Consider the following 22,073-nt stretch of genomic DNA (forward strand, 5'->3'; position numbering starts at 1 on the left):
GTTTGCTAATTAACTCTTCAAAAGTCATCAATCGACCATCGCTAAATAAATCTGCAAAACAACAGATCCCATTATTTCTTCATAAGGGAAAAATGGGATCGGTTATTGATGGTTTAAATAGAAAATTTTGTTATAAAGAGCTAGACAATTTAAATTGTTTAAAATTAAAAGAGTTGCAAAACTGAAACCAAATCTGTAAGAACTGTTTAATAACAGGGTAGAGATTTAAATTGGGAATTTTAGCAACTTGTACAGGTAATGGAGCTCCTATTAATGAGGTTAAATGAAAATGTTTGATAGCTTTTCATTCCAAATCAATCCAAGCTGTTTTTTGGCTCTTATCAAACCAATATAACCAAGAACATAATTGTCGAATATTAACAGCCCAATAATACAATCTTAAATTAGGTAGTGCAAGTCCACCACCTTTTTTAGATTTTTGTAAATGACACTTATTAATTCTTGGTTTTTTATTATTCCAAATAAAGGATGAAATAATAGAATCAATTTGATCAAAAAATTTTTTAGTTAAAAAGATAAGTATATTTTGAAAAATATATAAGAATCGAGGTAAAATCATCATTTTCATGGCATGAATACGACCTATTAAAGAAAGTGTAAATAGGTTCCATCTAGAAAATAATTGTTTCATAGAGTCCATTAAAGGAACTACATTAGCTTTATAAAGATCTTTATATTTTTAGTAATGATAATACCTAAATATTTAAAAGAATTCACAATTCTAAATGGAATATCATTATATATAAAAACCAGAGCATTTAATGGAAACAATTCACTTCTATTTGAGTGAAGTTTATATCCTCAAAATTTTCCAAAATCATTTAATATTTCCAAAAGATTAGGAATAGATTCTTCAGGGTTCGAAATATAAACCAAAAGATCATCTGCGTGAAGAGAAATCTTATGTGTGGTCCCATTTATAGAGATACCATGACTATTTTTAGTTTCACGGAGTATTATAGCCAAAGGCTCCAGTACAAGATTAAATAATAAAGGACTTAATGGACATCCCTGTCTAGTACCTCGTAAGAGTGAAAAAAAGGAGACCTGAAAATTATTAGTAATAACAGTAGCAATACGATTCTTATAGATCATTTGAATCCACTTATTAAAATTATTACCAAAGCCAAGTTTTTCTAATACATTAAACAGATATGTCCATTCAACTCTATCAAATGCTTTTTCTGTGTCAAGAGAAATAACACATTGGGGTAGCTTGGATAGTGGTGAGTATTTAATGTTCATCAAATCAATCTCCGAACATTGGAGAAAGAGTATTGGTCTTTAGTAAAGCCTGTTTGATCCATAGAGATGATTTTAGTTAAAATATTTTCCAAACGGTTAGCCATTATCTTAGAAATAATTTTTGTGTCCACATTTAATAGCAAAATAGGTCTATATGATGAACATTCAGTAGGTTCTTTATCTTTCTTAAGGATTAAAGAAACAGAAGCTTCATAAAAAGAAGGTAAATTACCCTTCTCAAAAGATTCATGAAATATCTCCAAAAGATATGGAGAAAGTAATTTTTCAAGTTTTTTGTAAAATCCTACCGAATAACTATCAAGTCCAGGAGCTTTACCTAATTGCATTGACAACATAGCTTTCTGAATTTCATGCTCAGTAATTGGAGCATCAAGGATCTGTTGATCTTCAACAGTAATTTGAGGAAATTTCATTTTATGTAAAAAAAACCTTCATTTTGGAGGAATCTGTAGGAAATTGAGATTTATAAAAATCAGAATAAAAAACCTGAAAAATATTATTAATGTCTTCATGATTACTTACTATATCTCCATTATCTTTACGAATCTTTAAAATTTGTCCTTTAGCTCTAGCTGCCCTTAATTGGGAAGCTAAGAGCATAAACTGACTTTTCAATTTAAGCAAATATCCTTCAATAGGATAAGTTAATAATAAATTATATTGTAATTGTAATTCCACTCTTCTTTTAAACAAATCAACATTTGGAGAGGTTGCATTGATGTTATCTAAATCTTTAATTTGTTTAGAAATTTTATCTAATCCCATTCTTGTCTGTTTCTTCAGCTTAGCGAAATACGAAATAATCTGACCACGTAAATAAGCTTTTAATGTATCCCAGGTTACTAACTTTGAGACGTTTTCTGTATTATTAAAGAGAAAAAACTCTTTTATCTGAGTTTCAATAAACTCAACACATTCTGAGCTTTGTAACAAATGTTCTGGAAAATGCCAAGGTGGTCTTGTAGAAGCAACATCTTTCAATTCAAATATTAGGTTTAAGGGAGCATGATCAGAAATAACAATTGCATTATATTCACGTTTCTGAACATTAAATAGAAGTCGAGGGTCGACTATAAAATAGTCGATTCTCAAATATTTATTATGAACATGTGAGAAAAAGGAATATTCTCTATCACTAGGATGCATATGTCTCCAAATTTCAATTAAGCCATAATCAATTAAAAAAGAAATTAATAAGTGATGCAGAGCGATTAGGAAGTTGATGTTTGGATGATGACTTGTCTATTAAAGGATTTAAACAAGTATTAAAAACACCAGCCATTAATAACATATATTCATTTAGATCAGTTAATAGAGCAAAAACATCTTTAAAGAATGAAGGATCATCAGCATTTGGTCCATATATATTAACCAAAACCATTTTCCTGTTGTAAATTTTTCCTTTAACAATCAAAAATCTACCATTGATATCAGATATAATATCCTCCTGACTAAAAGAAATATCGGAGTCAACAAAAATGGAAGCACCTCTAATTTTACCTTGAGAAATTGTTTGAAACTGAGAACCCTTCCAAAATTAAAAAAATTGATTTTTATCACATAACCTGATATGCGTCTCTTGTGCAAAATTATATCAGGTTGGAATCGATTAATAGTTTAAAATGTTTTCTTATGCTTAATAGGATGATTCCAACCACGGACATTCCAACTTAAAACATTTAACTGTTTAAATATCATCATGAGCTTTATATCTAAAGAAAGTAGTTAGACACATGTCAGGATAAGGTAGTCAAGAATGGCGGAGATAAACAATAATAATAATAATTTGTGTACGCTCCAGAATTCCATAATGGGGATAGAAAATAAGAAAAGAGAAAAGGAAACCCCCCCCCCCAACCTACAGATCCGGGAAGTAAGTCAATATCAATCGACGCAAGCCCCCAAAAATGCATAAGAAACAATTATACACTCCACCTGCCTGAATAAAAGGTAAAAATGGAAGGAGTAATCTCTGTCTCCCTCTTCCGGACCCCTTCACGAACCTCCAATAGTAACCACGGAACCTAAGGAACGAGCGCAAAGCACTCACAGTCTGGGGCCTTGGCCATGTGGTCACCGCCTCTATCTTAGATGGATCTGTAGCTATTCCATCTCATTAGACTATATGCCCAACATAGCTGACAGATGTCTTGCAGAACTGGCACTTGTCCAGGGAAAGTTTTAACCCTTCAGTTTTCAGGCGACCCAGCACCTTCAGTAGCCTCGCTATATGTTCCTCCAGGGTGGACTCAAACACTGTGAGGTCATCCAGATACACCAATATCTCAAGCAAGTTCATATCCCCCACCGTTTTCTCCATGACCCGCTAGAGGTTTGCAGGGGCTTCCGATATGCCCTGGGGCATCCTTTCGAACCGAGAGAATCCGAGTGGACATATCAATGCCACCTTCTCTCTGTCAGCCTCACTCATGGGAATCTGGTAATATCCACTCCTCAAGTCCAGCACACTGAACCACTTCGCACCACTCAGACAGGCTAGCGTGTCTTTGATCCTGAGGACCGTATACTGGTCAGGGATGGTGTGCCTGTTCAGAGACCTATAGTCCACACACATCCATACCTTCCCATTCTTCTTCCTGGCCACAACTATTGGGGATGCATAGGAGCTTCTAGGCTCAGTGATGATCCCAGCTTCCTTCAGCTTACACAAATGCTGCCGAATGTCTTCCATCTCTGCAGGGGCCAGTTGCTTCGACCTCTCTCTGAACGGGGTGTCCTCGGTCACCCGGATAGTGTGATGAGTGCTCTTTGAACATTCCACATCAAACCCGTCAGTGGAAAAGACACCTTCCAGCTTCAACATCTTCTCTATCAATCTCCTCTTCCAACCCGCAGGTACCGGAGAGTCCCCGAAGTTGAATGACTCAGCGGTCAACCTTCCACCCTTTGCAGAGGCTTGTCTCACCGGGACGCTAGACATTACCGTCACCAGAAAGGGATGCGCCAGGGGCATCCCCCGCTTAAAAATGACCTCCCTTTTCGCAGTGTTCCTGACAATCACTGTCATCCTGTTTGCCTGTACAACCGAGGGCTTCTGTAGTTGAGTCCTCACCAGTACCCCAGCAGGTAATCCAGGTTCCTCCTCATGATCTTCCGGAGCGTCCGCTAAGTGGGCCTCGCCCTCAGGCATTCTGGGAAATTTGGGCATCCCCATCACTCTCGCTACTTCACCGGACCATAACACCATTGGCGTTGACTGGGTGAACCACACAGTCCCTTGTCTAAACTCGGTATCCAGTCCGATGCAGCCACGCACTTCCTCAAAAGCAGCTTGTAACACCAGGTGAACAGACTATGTTCTCAGAAAGCTCTCACCAGCCTTCTCCTTGCAGGCTCCCATGAGCCTCCTCACAAGAGGGGTGTTGGTCCCCACCAGAATTGAAATGCCACCCTTCTCATTGGGATCCGGACAAACCAGCACTAATGTAACAAGGACCTCAGTCACTCCCACATCAGCATCCGAAAACCCCAGCTTCAGTGACAAATAACTATCGTATGGATAATTACCTGCATGAAGACCCCAGATCTCTAGTGCACTTAGTGGCGTTAATGGTAAATGCGTCAGATACCGATTGTAAAACAAATGGTACAGTAACGTGACCTGCAACATGGTGACGAGTATGGCTTTAGCATAAATACCCTCTATCTGTAGCGATACACTGGAGCATGGTCCCACTAACCCTTCAGGAGTAGGGTCTTTCGCTTTCCAGGGTTCCTTGGTATATTGATGAGAATGTGTTCCCCCCCGAGACACCCAGGCCATTCCCTCACTGGGTCTCCTCTAAGTTTCCCGATGTCTTTCTTTGCTTGGGTACCCAGGGGCTCACTCTCCGAGGGGTTTCCCATCGTCCACACTCCTGTCTGAAGTGCCCCTCTTCACCACAGTTATAACAGACAACACCGGCTGCTCCCCTTCTCCCAGGACCCTGGCTGCTAGCAGTCCTCAAGGTAGTACATTCCCTTAGGGGTCCGCCTCCCTGTCAGTTTCATCATACGGGCCACACCTGCTGATAACAACTGGGACTTCTCAGTTCTCAACTCTGCCACCATCTCCTTCACCACTCCTCATGTTGGGCTATCCGTGGTCACGTCACCACAAGGGGCTACTACTGAGGACTGTGCCGTGCTGTCAGAGCCCTCCCGCACCTCCGATGTGTTCTCCTCCTCTCGTACCTCTCCGATCAGCTCAACAAAAGAGGGAAGATGGTGCGTCTTACAAGACAGTTGGAGACCTCAAGTGATCAGGTCATGGGACTGGGCGCCCTTTGTTATTTGGTCCACTCTTAGCTGATCCACCTTGGCTGCCCAAATGGCCCCTCTGCGCTACAAGCAATTTAGCTGCCTCTCTAGCCGAAAGATGTAAGCAGAAAGATTCTTCCCCTTCTCCTGACGCATGTTCTGAAGCCCCGTCATGAGCTCCATTGGGCTTCCTGTCATGCCATACGCATTTTCTGGTGCTTGCATGTAAGTCACAGTAGTGTCAAGGGTGTTCTGTGCCTTTACAGCTCTCACTGCGTCAGCAGCCCGCCCACTCGAACTTTCAAACAATCGCTGTAGTTTTAAGTCATCAGAGCACTGCCTCTCATCTAACAACTGAGAGGTCTGCTCCGCCCGAGTCTCATACTCCTCTTCCCCTCGGGAGTGGGCTTTATTCCAGAGTCTATTCTTAGCTGCCGATAACTAGGATCTTCTGCCTGTGCACTGGACCATTTATTCACCAGGGAGGTAAGGGCTGATACTAGCTCAGAACTCTCACTCTTCACTGGGGGATGGGGACTAATTAGACACTCCAAATCAGACCACTCCTTCCCCTCACTCCTCAGAAACGAGAGAACCCTGTCTTTAAAGTCGCTGCCTCCAGCTATGGGAGACTTGACTTGCAACTCGGCCTGTTCCGCTACACTCTCCTCCTCCCAGAAAGTATGGACAACCCAAGGCCCCCCCTTCAACTGGGGCCCCAGTAGTACCAGGCAGTTCCCCTGCCGTTACATCAGCACTAGTCAGAACTAAAACAAAGTCTGTGCCCGTCATTTTATCAGACTTCCGCCCCACAATTGTAACTTTGCCAATGGCTTTAACAGTACTTAAAAATCGAATTAACAATTCATCCGGAGTATGAATATCTACCCCATTCAACACGCATGCATTCTTTACCGGTAACCCCGTGAATACATACCACTGCTCCACCCCGACAGCATTCATACTAGTGCAGATTTAAACACACAACCCACTGGTTCGATGCTCAGGGCAATCACACAGCATCCAATGAAATCATTCCTGGAACAATTCCCCCACAATTGTAACCTTTAGGCTCAGCTGGGGGTGTTAGTCTAGGGAAGATGGTCTCTGGCTCCGCCAAACGTGTGAAATCTGACGTGCAAAACCTCTTGTTTGTGTGGATGCTGTGTGATCTGTTCCCCAGTTACAAATCAGTACCATGAAATAACGGACAGTGCTCCATATTCAATTAAACAATTTAGCTTTATAATTCTTAACTTGACTAAAAGGTTAGTAAAGAAAAACAAAAGCAAAAGGTCCCATTTTAATGAAACAGTCTAGTGTGCACAAGTTGGAGCTCACAGTTTCCCTTCGACTGCTCCTCCATTGATTTCCCCGCGTTTCGACTCCCGGCCCCACTCCAAGTTCACTCCGTCCTGCTGTCTACGACCTCTCCTTTCTGGCACCTCCTCTCTTCATCTCTCACCGAACAAGAGACCCAGATCACCTCATTCTCAGCCACACAACAAGAAAAAAACACTCTGTTTATTAGACGGCATACATTCCAAAGCCCCCGTAATCACTAGCCATAACCCAAGCACTGCTGCTACAGAAAAACCATTAGATTAGCAGTGAAACCTTTCCCAGGGTGTTACAGGTACAATTATTCTGGCATGTGTAGATATGGGTCACTGAAGTTGTGACTGAAGCCAAGATTTAAAACTTCTACACGAATAATGTCTGCTACCAGTGTCTTGCAGATTTTCAATTGGCATGTGGCCTTTTTAACTTTTTGTTGGTCAGGGATACTGGACCAGATAGTTTGCCGTAAGGTGGATGCAAAGAGGCTCATGTGAAGGACAGAGTCACAGTTGGTGAATTCTGTGAATTGTTTCGTACTTTGAGTGTTGGCTGTCTCTCTGTTCATGATAAGTGAGGAAAAGACTATTGGAAGATGAAAGCCCCAAATCTGGCACAAAGCTCTATCTCTGCTTAGAGTCATACATTTATAGAGCACTACAGCACAGAAACTTGTCCTTTGGCCCATCTAGTCTTTAGTCACCTGTTTTCCTGCCTAGCCCTATCTACCCACTCCTGGACCATATCCTTCCAAACCCCTCTCATCAGGTAGCAATCTAAACTTCTCTTACCATGAGAAGTGCATTTACCACTGCAGCTCATTCCACACTTGCATGCAGCCTCTGAGACAAGAACTTCCTTCACAGACACCTAAAGATAAGAGCTGTTCTGTTTCTGCAAAATCGATCAAATCTGCTGGAACAATAAGTGAGTCGTAATCAGTGTCCTCTCAAAGCTAAGTTCACTAGCATCGAATCTCTAATTGCACAACGCAACTGGGTAGGTCATATGGTTTGCATGTATGATTTGAGAAACAGACACCCTCTGTCATGGTATGAAATTGCTAGGTGGACAGAGGAAAAGATTCAAGTATTTTCTCAAAACCTCATTAAAATGCAGAATGTCCTCACAACATCCTGAGAATCCTGAGCCCATGGGTTTGCAGTGTGAATTTAGACCCTCTGAACTAGGAACACAAAGGAGTGCAGCAAGAACTGGCAGGAGGAACGTATAACACTGCAGGCCAGCTGAACTGGAAAAGACTAGGAGGACATTGTGCTGAGGTCACCAATGTGGCATCAGTTAAAAGATATGCACTTATACTGATGTCTATTACACATCTGTCAGCTTCTGTTCTCGAAATTGAAAATGATGGAAAGTTTATTGCTGGTTGCTCTTTCGCTGATTTGCAATGTTTTTATACAACACACAGCAGAGCTGGACGCCACCTATTCTTGCCTCCTTGATCCATCTCTTCCCCACTGTGATGTGGAAGTACCCCTGACATGGGACTCACTCAGCAGATGGTTGTGTGCGAGATGTCCATGTACACCAGAGATCACCATGTCCTCTTTCTCTCTATCTGTTGTGACTAACATGGGGATAATTCCACTGAGCTCTTGTCCCCATTCCAATGATCATGTTCACAAAGTCTCAGCAATCTGAAATGATTCATTGTGTCTGTTCGGAACCAAACATATCATATTTTAGCACATGATCTTCTTTAGAAGCTGCAAAAACACTCTTTAGAACAATTTTTTAGTCCTTTTCATGATTTTTTTGAAGAGGTTCTGATTGAGAGTTAATACCGTAAACACCATCCAATATTACCCCAATTTCTAGACAACCGTGTTTTATGAGGTTGTGTTCTGGGTATAATCCAAATATTTCAAAGTTCAAGAATATAAAACTTAATCACTGGCTGTTCCATCACTGACTTGCAGCCCATTTTCTCTCTGAAATTGTAGATGCAAGAAGTTTCTCACATCCTTGGCCCAATTTCTTCCTATGATCATTAGTCAAAGTAATGTCTTGACTCACAAGGGAAACAGTTAAGCAATAGGAAATTCTTTCAGAAAATTCTGAGAGGAAGCCTACTACTACTGTCCAAAAATCTCAGTACAGACAATTCCTGTGTAGTTACAGAGGATCAGTACAATTGCCAACATTTTTTTTACCACTGCAATAACCTATTTAAGCTGATTTATTTTTTGAATTTTTAGATTTTTCTGAAAAACTGGAAGAGGATGGTACATGGCAAGTTACAACATTTGACACCACCTTGAAGATGTCTACCTATTTACTGGCTTTTATTATTGCTGACTATAGTTACATTAACACAACTTACAATGGCATCGAGGTAACTGTAATTGTTATTTATACCTGTTATTTCGTTTGACATTTTTGTGCATAGCTATGTTTTGCAAATTTTAACTCTACAAGAGTAACAACTCCATACTTTTTGGCAATGTTCCCTCTAATTTGTAATGACCAGTGCACACAAAAATCTTGTGCTGTACAATTTTTTGCCCAGTGACAGCAACATGTGCACTCCAAATAATTTCTTCAATTAAAACAGTATAAATAAGCCAGTTCTAAAATCTGCAGACAAATCATCACCAACCCTAAGTTGTCAACTCTGGCCGCATCCGAAATCACAAAAGGAAATGTGCTTGTGTACGATGGTCAAATATACTGCATGTGCCAATGAGGTAGAGGGTGTCAGCCTTTTGTGCGCAGTTTAAATTGCTTTGTGCACTAGTAGCGAAAGATGTGTGCGCGCCCACATCTTGGAAGGAGCATCACTTGTAGAAGTACATGTCTCTGTACGGAAAAGCTTCTTCTCGCATTGAAGCAATCTTGAACAAAAACTTAAAGAAGTAAGAAAGAATAGATTCATTCGTGCATGTGGAACTAGGGATCTAGGAGACAGATGTATGATTGTCATGATGACAGAAGCCAGAGCATAGGTCTGAAGGATAACATTATTCTGATCAGAGGAGGGCGGAAGGCAATTTAACACAAAGACCTGTGTAAGGATGCTGGTTTTTGTTATTTTCACTAATAGAGTCATAGAGCACTCAGTACAGAAACAGACCCCTCGGCCCATCTAGTCCATGCCAAAATATTATTCTGCTATTCCTATCAATCTGCGCCAGGGCCAGAACCTTTTTCCTATCCATGTACTTATCCAGTGTTCTCCTAAATGTTGAAATCAAGGCTGCATTCACCACTTCTGCTGGCAGCTCATTTCACAATCTCAAAGTGCAAAGTATGTTTATTATCAAAGTATGTGTACATTATACAACCTTGAGATCTGTCTCCTTACAGGTACCCACAACACAAGGAACCCAAAAGAACCCGTTAGCAAAAAGACCAACACATACCCAAAGTGCAGAGAGAGAAAACAAAATTCAAACCATGCAAACAATGAAAGCGAGCAATGGCATTCAGCACTAAAGTGAGTCCATAGACATGAAGCCCTGAATCAGAGCAGGCCCACAGCCTGAGACTCAGTTCATCATATGGTGGAGCAAAACATCGCGGAGCTCACAGACCCGAAGCCCAGAGCAGGCCCACAGCCTCGGCCTTAGAGCAGCGAAGAGCCGAGCAAATGTTGCGGAGTGGCAAGCAGAACCGGACCAACCCTCACCCCTAGCCCCGACACCCTGCCTTTTCAGTTCATCCGGCCTGGCGTCTAAATTATGCAAACATCGGGCCGTTCTTCACTCTAGGATCCTGGCCCTGTTGCATCAATAGGCTCTGAACATGGCCCCCACCGCCACATCTTGACTTGTGCTCAGCATTTCCCAATAGTCCTGGCATTTAGATAGACCAGACCTTGCTCTTGGTTTAGATGAACAGGCTTTGACTTTTCTCTGCTTTGCGCACCCCAACTCCGTTTCGACCATGTTTCGACCTCGCTCTGACCACTTCTCCGTGAATGTGCCTTGACCTCACTCTGACTTTGCATCGTACCCACATACCTCAACCCTCAAGTCAACCTCGCTTCACTCACCTCTTCAGTGTTTGCGTTGATCATTCACCATTTTCTTTTTTAAAGAAAAGAAGTATAATAGTAAAGTGTTTAGCTGTATTTCTTGCTTTGGGAACCACCAGTAAGTTGTCACTTGTCTTCAATCACGCTATCTTAAACCAGAACTCGCCACCCTCTGAATGAATATTTTGGCCTTGCAAGCTGCTCTGCTAAAATTTGTACTAGACGCCAAACAGGGTGTTATAACTCTCAACATATTACAAAAAGATATCAGAGAATTTAGAGATTGAGCAGTTAGATTCCAATTAAATTTGAATGAATACAAGGTGTATGAGAAAAACTGTCGACATATGACACAGTCAATATGGAACAAAAGGTATCTGGAGAGAGAGGGAGAAAATAAATGGCAGTCCTAAAGAAGAATTAAAATGCCAGCACACCACTGTAAATTTGATTTTGAGTAATAGGATTCAATAATGGTATAATGTCATTCTCGACTCTTGGGGTACTGTTCAATTCCATACTCTGACAGTTCAGGATCAGGATGAGATTTAATATCACCAGCATACATCATGAAATTTGTTAACTTTGTGGCAGCAGTACAATCCAATGCATGATAATTATAGGAAAGAATAAATAAATGAATTACAGTAAGTATGTGTATATTAAATAGTTAAATTTAAAATAGTGCAAAAACACAAATAAAAAAGTGGCGAGGTAGTATTCATGGGTTCAATGTCCATTTAGGAATTGGATGGCAGAGGGGAAGAAGCTGTTCCTGAATCACTGAGTGTGTGCCTTCAGGCTTTTGTACCTCCTTCCTGGCAGTAACAGTGTGAAGAGGGCATGTCCTGGGTGATGGGGTCCTCAATAACGGGCATCGCCTTTTTGAAGCACTGGTCCTTGAAGATGTCTTGGATACAACATGATGGAGCTGACTGATTCTACAATTTTCTGTAGCTTCATTCCATCTGGTACATTAACCCCCACCCCCTACACCAGAAGTGATGCAGCACATCAGAATGCTCTCCACGGTACATCTATCGAAGTTTTCGAGTGTTTTAGTTGAAAAAAAAACCAAACCTCCTCAAACCACTAATGAAATACAGCTGCTGTCTTGCCTTCTGTATAGTTGCATTAATATGTTGAGACCAGGTTAGATCCTCAGAGATATTGACACCCAGGAGCTCCACTTCTGATCCCTTTATGAGGTTTTGTTTATATCCCCTTATCCTACCCTTTCTGAAGTCCACCATCAGCTCTTTGGTCTTACGAAAATTGAGTTCAAGGTTATTGCTGCATCACCACTCAACTGGCTGGTACATCTCACTCCTGTATGCCCTCTCCTCTCCATCTGAGATTCTTCCAACGAAGGTTGTATCATCAGCAACTTTACAGATGGCATATGAGCTGAGCCTACCCACACAATCATAGGTTTAGACAAAGTAGAACAGTGGGTTTAGCACACATCCGGAGGTGCACCAGTGTTTTTTGCCAGTGGGGGGGGAAATGCTATCACCAATCCGCACAGATTGTGGTCTTCCGGTTAGGAAGTCGAGGATCCAATTGCAGAGGGAGGTACAGAGGCCCAACTTTTCAATCAGGGGACTGTAGTTCTGAATGCTTGGGTGTTAATGGTATTGATTTGTGTCTGTTTTCTGTGCACAAATTGTGGAGTGAGTTATCTGCCTGCTAATAATGAGACAAGTGCTGACTTTGCATCAATCAGACTGGTCATGATGTAGACTGTAAAGGAATATGTATTGCTTATTTAAGCAATAAGTATTGCTTATTTATTACCAGCACTGGTGCAGAAAGCCTTGACCATGCATGGGCTATAATCCATTGTTTAGCAGCCAAAAGGTCCCGTGCAATTTACAGGAGTTATCGATTAATTGCAGGCCAGCTACTAATTGTTTTATGGAGTGTTGTGCATATATTTTGATCTGCTTGCATAATTTGACCTGATTTGACATATATGTACTGTACTTGGAATTGGTGCAGATTTGCATGGACTTCTCAACAGATTAGCTGGCCAGAATGATCTGCTTTTCCACAGGTGCCACCTAGCCTGTTTTCAGCATTTTTATAACTGCTTTTCACAAACCCAGGGATGCTCTGAGCACTTTCTATCCAGCCAGTTGAATTTGGTGTCTCGTTGCAATATAGAAAATTTGAGAAGTATGGGAATAATTGTCAATATTAAAAAGCATAGATAAACAAGGACAAGGAATTATATCAAACAGTGTAAATTGAATGTTAACATGCAGTTAACATGAAAGTTTAGTTATAAATTATGTTTTATTAAATTCAAATACTTCCTGCAGATTCGAGTGTGGGCAAATAAAGAAAACATAATGGATGGTGATGCTGACTATGCATTAAACATAACAGGGTCAATTCTCTCATTCTTTGAGGAATATTTCAATATAAGTTATCCCTTACTCAAATTAGGTAAGTCATCTTTTTGTATACACTTATCTAAGGTTCTATTCCGAGATTCTGAGCAAGTTCAGTGCAATATCTGAGTCATTTTACATTGTAGATCTGATTTCAATTGGCAAAGATGATGTTGGGTTACAATGGGGTTTGTGGGGTAGCTTCATGGATGCAGCTTTTACAGACTACACTGGGGTTGTGTGCGATATATAAAAATATCTGCTAAATCCACGCAGGGGTCCAATCTATTTCAGCAGTTTGTAGCTTTTTCATTGAAGATAAGCCACTCACTAACCTGTATTAGGGAAGTATTGGATATCACTTGAGAATCATTTTTGCCTATTTGTTTAAGGAAGTCAGGTGAAGATTATTGTTTGTAAATTTAAATTTAACTATAGAAATTAGAACATATATAAATATAGAAATTACAGCACAGTACAGGCCCTTTGGCCTATGATGTTATGCTGACCTTTGAACCTAATCTAAGGTTAATCCAACTCTTCCCTTACGTAGTCCTCATTTTTTTCTATCATCCATGTGCTTAAGAGTTTCTTTAATAACACCTAATGTATCTGCCTCTATCATCATCCCTGGCAGCGAGGTCCACCCACTCCGTGTAAAAAAATACTTACCTCTGATGCTGCAATCAGTGCGAGAGGTCATTTGTTGGTGATGCAGCTTGACGTGTAAAAAGAACTCTGGTGCTCTTAGCTCTTTTTGGCAGACTGGAGTCAGCCCGAGAGGTCATTCATTGGTGATGCAGCGGCGAGGTTTAAAAAGAGTACCACTGTTTCTGGCTCTTTCCAGCAAGCTGCAATGAGCGAGAGATGTCGTTCGTTGGTGACGCAGTGCAAAGTTTAAAAAAACAGCTCTGGTACATTCAGCTCTTTTTGGTGGGCTGCAGTCTGCACAGGGGCATTAAAAAGAAGGGAAGTGGCCATTGTTGGAGCGGATCAATTTTAGAGTGTTCAGGCTTTGGCTCGACAAGTTCAGGCAAGCAAAGGCGAAGGCTCACGGTAAGTAAAAAGAATGTTTCTACTGGTTCCTTTCCCATTAGTACTTAGCTAGTGTGCTCAGAAAAGGTCTGGAGGTAGTCGTTTGTTTTTTGTGTGAGATCTGGGGACTCTGGGAGGCTTACATCTGCACGAAGTGCAATGAGCTGCAGCTCCTTAGCGACTATGTTAATGAAATGGAGCCGCAGCTCGATGGCCTTAGGCTCATATTGGAAACTGAGGAGGTGATAGATAGGAGCTACGGGGAAGTAGGCACCCCTAAGTTGCAGGAGGCAGGTACCTGGGTGACTGTGGGAGAGGGAAAGGGAATAGGCATCTGGTGCAGAGTAATTCTGAGGCTGTTCCTCTCAACAATAAGCATACCACAATGGATACTGTTGGAGGGAAAGACCTTCAGAAGGGAAGGGGGAGAAAACAAGTGTAATTGTGAGAGGGGATTCCATAATTAGAGGAGCAGAAAGCAGATTCTGTGCACATGAAAGAAGCACCCAAATGGTATGTGTCCTCCCAGGTGCCAGGGGTCAGGGATGTCTCGGATCAGGTCCATGTCATTCTATAGGAGGAGGGTAAACAGTCGGAATCATGGCGCCGATAACATAGGTGGGAAAGTTCTGAAGTGAGAGTACTGGAAGCTAGGCAAAAAGCTGAAAAGCAGGACATCCAGTGCAGTAAGCTCTATGGATTGGCATGAATTCACTGTGACCTTGCAATCTCCATCAGGCCTTACGCTGCTGTCACTCTTGACTACTGACACAATAGGGGCTGCCCAGTGTGAAAATCTGTTTTAACTTCATAAGCTCTGCCTCAACATTGGGGCGAAGCATGTGTGGCAGGAATCAGGCCTTGAAGAACTTTAGCTTGGCTGTGCCTACTTCTGGAAGATGTCCTTTTGTATCCTTGAGCTTACCTTAATCAGATTGCTGAAAAGATGTTTGTACCACTTGAGTAAGTTCTCAACCAACATCTCAGTTTTCATCTGGTACACACCTTGCTGTAGTCAATTGCACCCGAGTAAGTTCACCCCTTATCCCTTAGTGATATGCACTGGTGATTGGTGCGATTGATTTTCATGCTCAAGAAGAACACTGTCACAACAAAGCAGCTCCATCATATAAGTCTTCAGTCTGTAATGTGGTGCTGTAAATGTCTTCAAAGAGTCAGGGCCGAACATATCTACCCATGTCTTCTCACTGCATAGAGTAGTAGTACATTTAGTGTCAAGTTCAAAGGACATAGGTCTGCCGTTTATCTTTAAAACCATCCTTAAAGGGGGAACACACATCAAAGTTGCTGGTGAATGCAGCAGGCCAGGCAGCATCTCTAGGGAGAAGTACAGTCGATGCTTTGGGCCGACACCCTTCGTCAGGACTTAAAGGGGCAAATAGTCCTAAACTATCTGAGTGCGTTATGAAAGCCTCCGGCTCTGTAACCATGAACGTTCTGATTTGAATGGAAGTCGAGACTGGCAAGCTCTTGCCAAGTGTCCTTTCTTTTGGCGGGTATGGCAGATGGTGTCTTGGTGCCAATAGTCAGTAGGCTTCTGGTGAAATTCACCGCAATGGTAACATCAGAAAGCCAGTGTATAATTCTCTTTTTTTCTCAGCTAGGGACACTTTGTAAGGTCAGTATAATCTGCTGCAGTTGTAGGCGATGGGGATTTTGCCTCTCCCTGTACTTTGCACTGCTGCAAGAAAACTGCATTCTTATCTGCTGCTTCCATGACTTTTGTAATGTCAAAGTCTGACTTAAGATTCTGCCAATAGGCGACGTTGAATGTGAACATCACACACACCAACGATCAAGCGATCACGTATCAAATCTTCTTCACCAGCGCCAAAGTCACAAAATTCACTCAGCTTTCTTAACTGAGCAACAAACTGATTCATTTTCTAACTGAATACGAGTGCTGAATCTCAGTCGTTACACAATAACTGATGGTTTAGGATTGTAATGAGATCCAACTAATCTCACGAGTTCCCCATAAGATTTCAAAAAGGGTAAATCGGGACTCACCATGCTGGCTTTTTTAAAATTGGGATCAGTGATGTTTTTTCCATGAGGAAGCAGTGCAAACATTCCAGGGGTATTGTGAATCATTGTATTCCTTAGCTTTTCCAATTATGCTCATTGTTGAAATGTGAACGTGAGTTCCAAAAGAGTGAGTGGCTCGGTTCCCATCCTTGCTGCCACTGCTACAATTAAGGAAATACCTGGAGGTTGTAACAAAGCGGCTCTGCTGTCCAGCGCAGCTGAATAGGTCTGCTTGACTTTTAGTCACCCGAAAACAATGGACACACACACATGCACAGCATTAATAGGTCAAAAGTTAATCGATAGATGGACAAGTCTGGGAAATTGACCAAACACGTGATGTCATATGACAGACCGAGAGACAGTCACATGGTGGATAGGACACTGACCTATTGAGTGGGGTCAAAGAATCAAAAACTGGATGCCTTGTCTTGTCAGTTCAATGAAAGAGAGGAGCAGCTTACCACCATATTTCCCCAAGCTCAGGTAATACTGCACATTCATTGCAGAATTGACGCACTGTTCGCAAGGCCAATGAGCAAGGGGAGATTCCCAAGAACAGTCCTCTGCGTTGTCTGTTCCTCCCAAGTTCCATCAGGTCTAAGGTGCCTTAAGGAGACACACATCTGGAATGACTGCTCACCCAGGGGTTGCCAGAACCCTCGTGTACATTAAGAGGAGACAGTGGTGGCCTGGAACGGCTAAAGAGGTCTGACAATATGTGCAGGCTTGCGAGGTATGCGCCCGGAACAAGGAGCCCTGCACCCAACTACAAGTTCTCCTTCACCCTCTAACTGTTCCAGAAAGACCATGAGTGCAAATCTCCATGGACTACATACACCGCCTTCCAAGGAGAAGACTGTCATCATGGTAATTGTGGCTTGTTTTTCAAAAGTCTGCAAGTTCATAACATTGGACAAACTACTGTCAGCGGCTGAGATGGTCCATCATTGGGTCTTCAAGATCCATGAATTTCCAGTGGAAATTTTGTCAGATCATGGTCCAAAATTTGCATCAGGTTTTTGGAAGGCATTCGCTACGCTGATCAGGAGTACAGTGAGCCTTTCCTCTGGGTATCACCCGCAGTCCCAACGGCCAGATGAAGTGGGTGAACCAAGATATGGAACAAACCCTGAGATGCCTGGTGTCAGAAAAACTAGACGAGTGGTGCAACTGCTTGATGCAGGCAAAGGTTACCACACAACACTTTACAGCATTCTGCGCAGGGCATGTTCCCGTTTGAATGCCACTTTGGATATTCTCTGCCACTCTTCCTTGAGCAGGAGGCTGGGATTGGGGTTTCTGTGGCCAAAAATCTTGTCCAACGCTGCAGAGAGAAATGGACTAGGGCGAGGGAGATACTCTGCAGGGAGAAATGGACTCGGTCGAGAGAGATACATTGCAGGGAGAAATGGACTAGGACGAGGGAGATACTCTGCAGGGAGAAATGGACTCGGTCGAGAGAGATACATTGCAGGGAGAAATGGACTAGGACGAGGGAGATACTCTGCGGGGAGAAATGGACTAGGACGAGGGAAATACTCTGCAGGGAGAAATGGACTGGAGCGAGGGAGATACTCTGCAGGGAGAAATGGACTAGGGCGAGGGAGATACTCTGCAGGGAGAAATGGACTAGGGCGAGGGAGATACATTGCAGGGAGAAATGGACTAGGGCGAGGGAGATACTCTGCAGGGAGAAATGGACTAGGGCGAGGGAGATACATTGCAGGGAGAAATGGACTAGGGCGAGGGAGATACATTGCAGGGAGAAATGGACTAGGGCGAGGGAGATACTCTGCGGGGAGAAATGGACTAGGACGAGGGAGATACTCTGCAGGGAGAAATGGACTAGGGCGAGGGAGATACATTGCAGGGAGAAGTGGACTAGGGCGAGGGAGATACTCTGCAGGGAGAAATGGACTGGAGCGAGGGAGATACATTGCAGGGAGAAGTGGACTAGGGCGAGGGAGATACTCTGCAGGGAGAAATGGACTAGGACGAGGGAGATACATTGCAGGGAGAAATGGACTAGGGCGAGGGAGATACATTGCAGGGAGAAATGGACTAGGGCGAGGGAGATACATTGCAGGGAGAAATGGACTAGGGCGAGGGAGATACTCTGCGGGGAGAAATGGACTAGGACGAGGGAGATACTCTGCAGGGAGAAATGGACTAGGGCGAGGGAGATACTCTGCAGGGAGAAACGGTCTAGGGCGAGGGAGATACATTGCAGGGAGAAGTGGACTAGGGCGAGGGAGATACTCTGCAGGGAGAAATGGACTGGAGCGAGGGAGATACATTGCAGGGAGAGGTGGACTAGGGCGAGGGAGATACTCTGCAAGGAGAAATGGACTAGGACGAGGGAGATACATTGCAGGGAGAAGTGGACTAGGGCGAGGGAGATACTCTGCAAGGAGAAATGGACTAGGACGAGGGAGATACATTGCAGGGAGAAATGGACTAGGGCAGGGGAGATACATTGCAGGGAGAAATGGACTAGGACGAGGGAGATACATTGCAGGGAGAAATGGACTAGGGCGAGAGAGATACATTGCAGGGAGAAATGGTCTAGAGCGAGGGAGATACACTGCAGGGAGAAATGGACTAGACCGAGGGGGATACTCTGCAGGGAGAAATGGACTAGGGCGAGGGAGGTTTTATTGGCCTCTACCTGGAAGACTGAATTGAACGCCAACTGCAAAAGAAGATAGGGTCAAACTTTGCAGCCTAGGCGAGATGTCTGGCTATCAACCCTGGACTTGCCTCTCTGGGAGGAGTCTTGGAAACTGGCACTCAAATTCATTGGACCCTTTAAGATTCTCAAGAAAGTAAACACGGAGGCTTACACCTTGCGGCTCCCCAAAACCCTGAAGATCAATTCCACTTTCCATACTTCCACGTTGAAACGTATGAGTACCAGTCCTTTAGCCCCTCTACCATCAGCCCCACCATAAAAGAATTCTGGATTCATTAACTGTTTGGTGTGTTCGGCAGTTCCTTGCTGACTAGGAAGGTTTTGGACCCAAAGAGCAGTGCTTGGTTCCAGAAAGGGACATCTTGGATCCAGCTTTCATCCAAGACTACCATCAATGTCACTCCGAGCACATTGGCCTTCAGAAATCAAAGTATAGAGTACAAGAGATGAGATACTATGTTGAAGTTGTATAAGATGATTGTGAGGCCTAATTTGGAGTATTGTGAGCAGATTTGATCACCTACCTACAGGAAAGAATGTAAATAAGGTTGAAAGAGTTCAGATACAATTTACAAGAATGCTGCTGGGTCTTGAGGACCTGAGTTATAAGGAACGATTGAATAGGTTAGGACTTTATTCCTTGGAACATAGAACCCTAACCCTAACCCTAAAGAAGACTGAGAGGAGATTTGAAAATTTATGAGGGGTATAGATAAGGTAAGTGCAAGCAGGCTTTTTCCACTGAGGTTGGGTGGAACCAAGAGTTATGGGTTAAGGGTGAAAGATGAAAAGTTTCAGGGGAGCAGGAGGGGAAACTTCTTCAGTTGTGAGGGCGTGGAACAAGCTGCCAGCACAAGTCGTGCTTATGAGCTTGATTTCAATGCTGAAGCGAAGTTTAGAGAGGTACTTGGTTGGTAGGGGTATTGAGGGCTACAGTTGTGATGCAGGTTGATGGGAGTAGACAGCTTAAGTGTTTTCAGCTTTAACTAGATGGGCCGAAGGACCTGTTTCTGTGCTGTATTTTTCTACGACTCTGTGGCTCTACATCTGATCCTGAGGTGGAGGGATGCCCTTGTGGGCAAGTTTGTTAGAGCTGAAGGGCTGGGTTTAAACTAATTTGGTGGGGGGGGTGGCGGGAACTGGAGTGATAGGACTGAGAGTGGGATAATTGGATGCAGTGCATAGTGAGACAGTGAGGAAGGACAGGCAGATAGTAGGGAAAACTTGAGGTCAGTGGTATGAGTTAAAGTGGAACAGGAGGCCAAAATCAAAAAAGGAGGTAAATACAGGAATGAAGGTGTTATATTTGAATGCACACAGTATGCAGAATAATGTAGATGATCTTGCAGTGCATTTGGAGATTGGCAGCTCTGATGTTGTGGGTGAAAGAGCATCAAAGTAGGGAACTTAACATCCAAGGGTACACATTGTATTGAAAGTACAGACAAGTAGGTGGATGGGGTGAGATGGATCTATTGGTGAACAATGAAATCAATCAATCCTTAGAAATGTGGATATAGGCTTGGAAGATGTAGAATCCTGTTGGGCAGAGTTAAGAAATTGCAAGTGTAAAAAGGCCTTGAAGAGAGTTATAAACAGGCTTCTGAACTGTAGCAAGGATATGAGCTAGACATTACATCACAGGATAGAAAAAGCATGTAATAGCGGCAATGTTGCGATAATCATAGGAGTTTTCAATATGCAAATTGATTCAGGAAATCAAGTTGGTGCAGGATCCCAAGAGTGGGAATTTGTAGAATGCCTTTAAGATGGCTTTTTAGAGCAGCTTGTGGTTGTGCCCACTAAGGGGATGTCAATTCTGGATTGGGTGTTATGTAGTGACCCCGATTTGATTAGGGAGCTTAAAGTAAAGGAATCCTTTGGAGGCAGTGAAAATAATATAATTGAATTTACCCTGCAGTTTGAGAAGTAGAAGCTAAAATCAGATGTATCAGTATTACAGTGGGGTAACTGGAATTACAGAGACATGAGAGAGGAGGTGACCAAATGTGATTGGAAGGGGATACTAGCAGGGTGATGGTAGAACAGCAATGGCTGGTGTTTATGGGGGAAGTTCAGATGGTGCAGGAGAGGTACATCCCAAAGATGAAGAAGTGTTCTAAAGGGAGGATGTGGAACCTTGGCTAACAATGAAGGTCAAAAACAGCATAAAAGAAGGCACATAATATTGCAAAAATTAGTGGGAAGGTAGAAAACTGAGAAGCTTTTAAAAACCAACAGGAGGCAACTAAATGTGCCATGAAGAGAGAAAAGATGAAATAATAAAAGAGATAATACAAAAAACTAAAAGACTGATGAAAGTGGTATCAGACCACTGGTAAATGATGCTGGAGCTGTAGTAATGGAGGACAAAGAAATGACGGATGAACTTCATAAGTATTTTGCATCAGTCTTCACTGTGGAAGACACTAGCAGGATGCCAGAAATGCGGAAGTGTTGAGTGTCATTGCTTTTACTAAGGAGAAGGTACCTGGGAAGCTGAAAAGTCAGAAGGTAGATAAGTCCCCTTGACCAGATGGACTACACCCCAGGGTTCTGAACAAGGTAGCAGAAGAGATCGTGGAGGTATTTGTAATGATCTTTGAAGAACCACTCAATTCTGGAATTATTCCAACAGACTGAAGAATTGCAAATGTCATTCCATTCCTTAAGAAGAAAGGGAAGCAGAAGCATGGAAATTATAGGCCACTTAACCTGACTTCAGTGGTTGGAAGAATATTGAAAACTATTACTAAGGACGAGGTTTTGGGGTGCTTTGAGGCACACAGCAAAATAGGCCAAAGTCTTCACAGCTTTCTCAAGGGAAAATCTTACTTGACAAAGCTGTTGGAATTATCTGAGTAAGTAACAGGCAGATAAACATGGAGAGGCCATGGATGTTGTTTATTTGAATCTTCAGGTGCAGCACATGAAGCTGCTTAACAAGATATGAGCCCATGGTATTACAGGAAAGATACTGGCATGGATAGAAAACTGGCTGACTGGCAGGAGG

At 42.7% G+C, this 22,073-nt stretch overlaps 1 protein-coding gene across 2 annotated transcripts in view; it reads left to right on the plus strand.

The window, feature by feature from the left end:
- LOC140211574 (aminopeptidase Q-like) overlaps positions 1–22,073 on the plus strand; it is a 193,081-nt gene that overhangs the window by 40,467 nt on the left and 130,541 nt on the right. The window contains exons 3-4 of one of the 2 annotated variants that reach the window (XM_072281418.1): positions 9,108–9,244; positions 13,210–13,336. The exons of the other annotated variant lie outside the window; for it this stretch is intronic. Coding sequence (XP_072137519.1) covers positions 9,108–9,244; positions 13,210–13,336 — 264 coding nt within the window. The remainder of the gene's footprint in view (positions 1–9,107; positions 9,245–13,209; positions 13,337–22,073) is intronic. 2 annotated transcript variants of the gene reach the window in all.

Source organism: Mobula birostris, chromosome 17, assembly GCF_030028105.1.
Source record: "Mobula birostris isolate sMobBir1 chromosome 17, sMobBir1.hap1, whole genome shotgun sequence".
NCBI classification, from domain to species: domain Eukaryota; kingdom Metazoa; phylum Chordata; class Chondrichthyes; order Myliobatiformes; family Myliobatidae; genus Mobula; species Mobula birostris.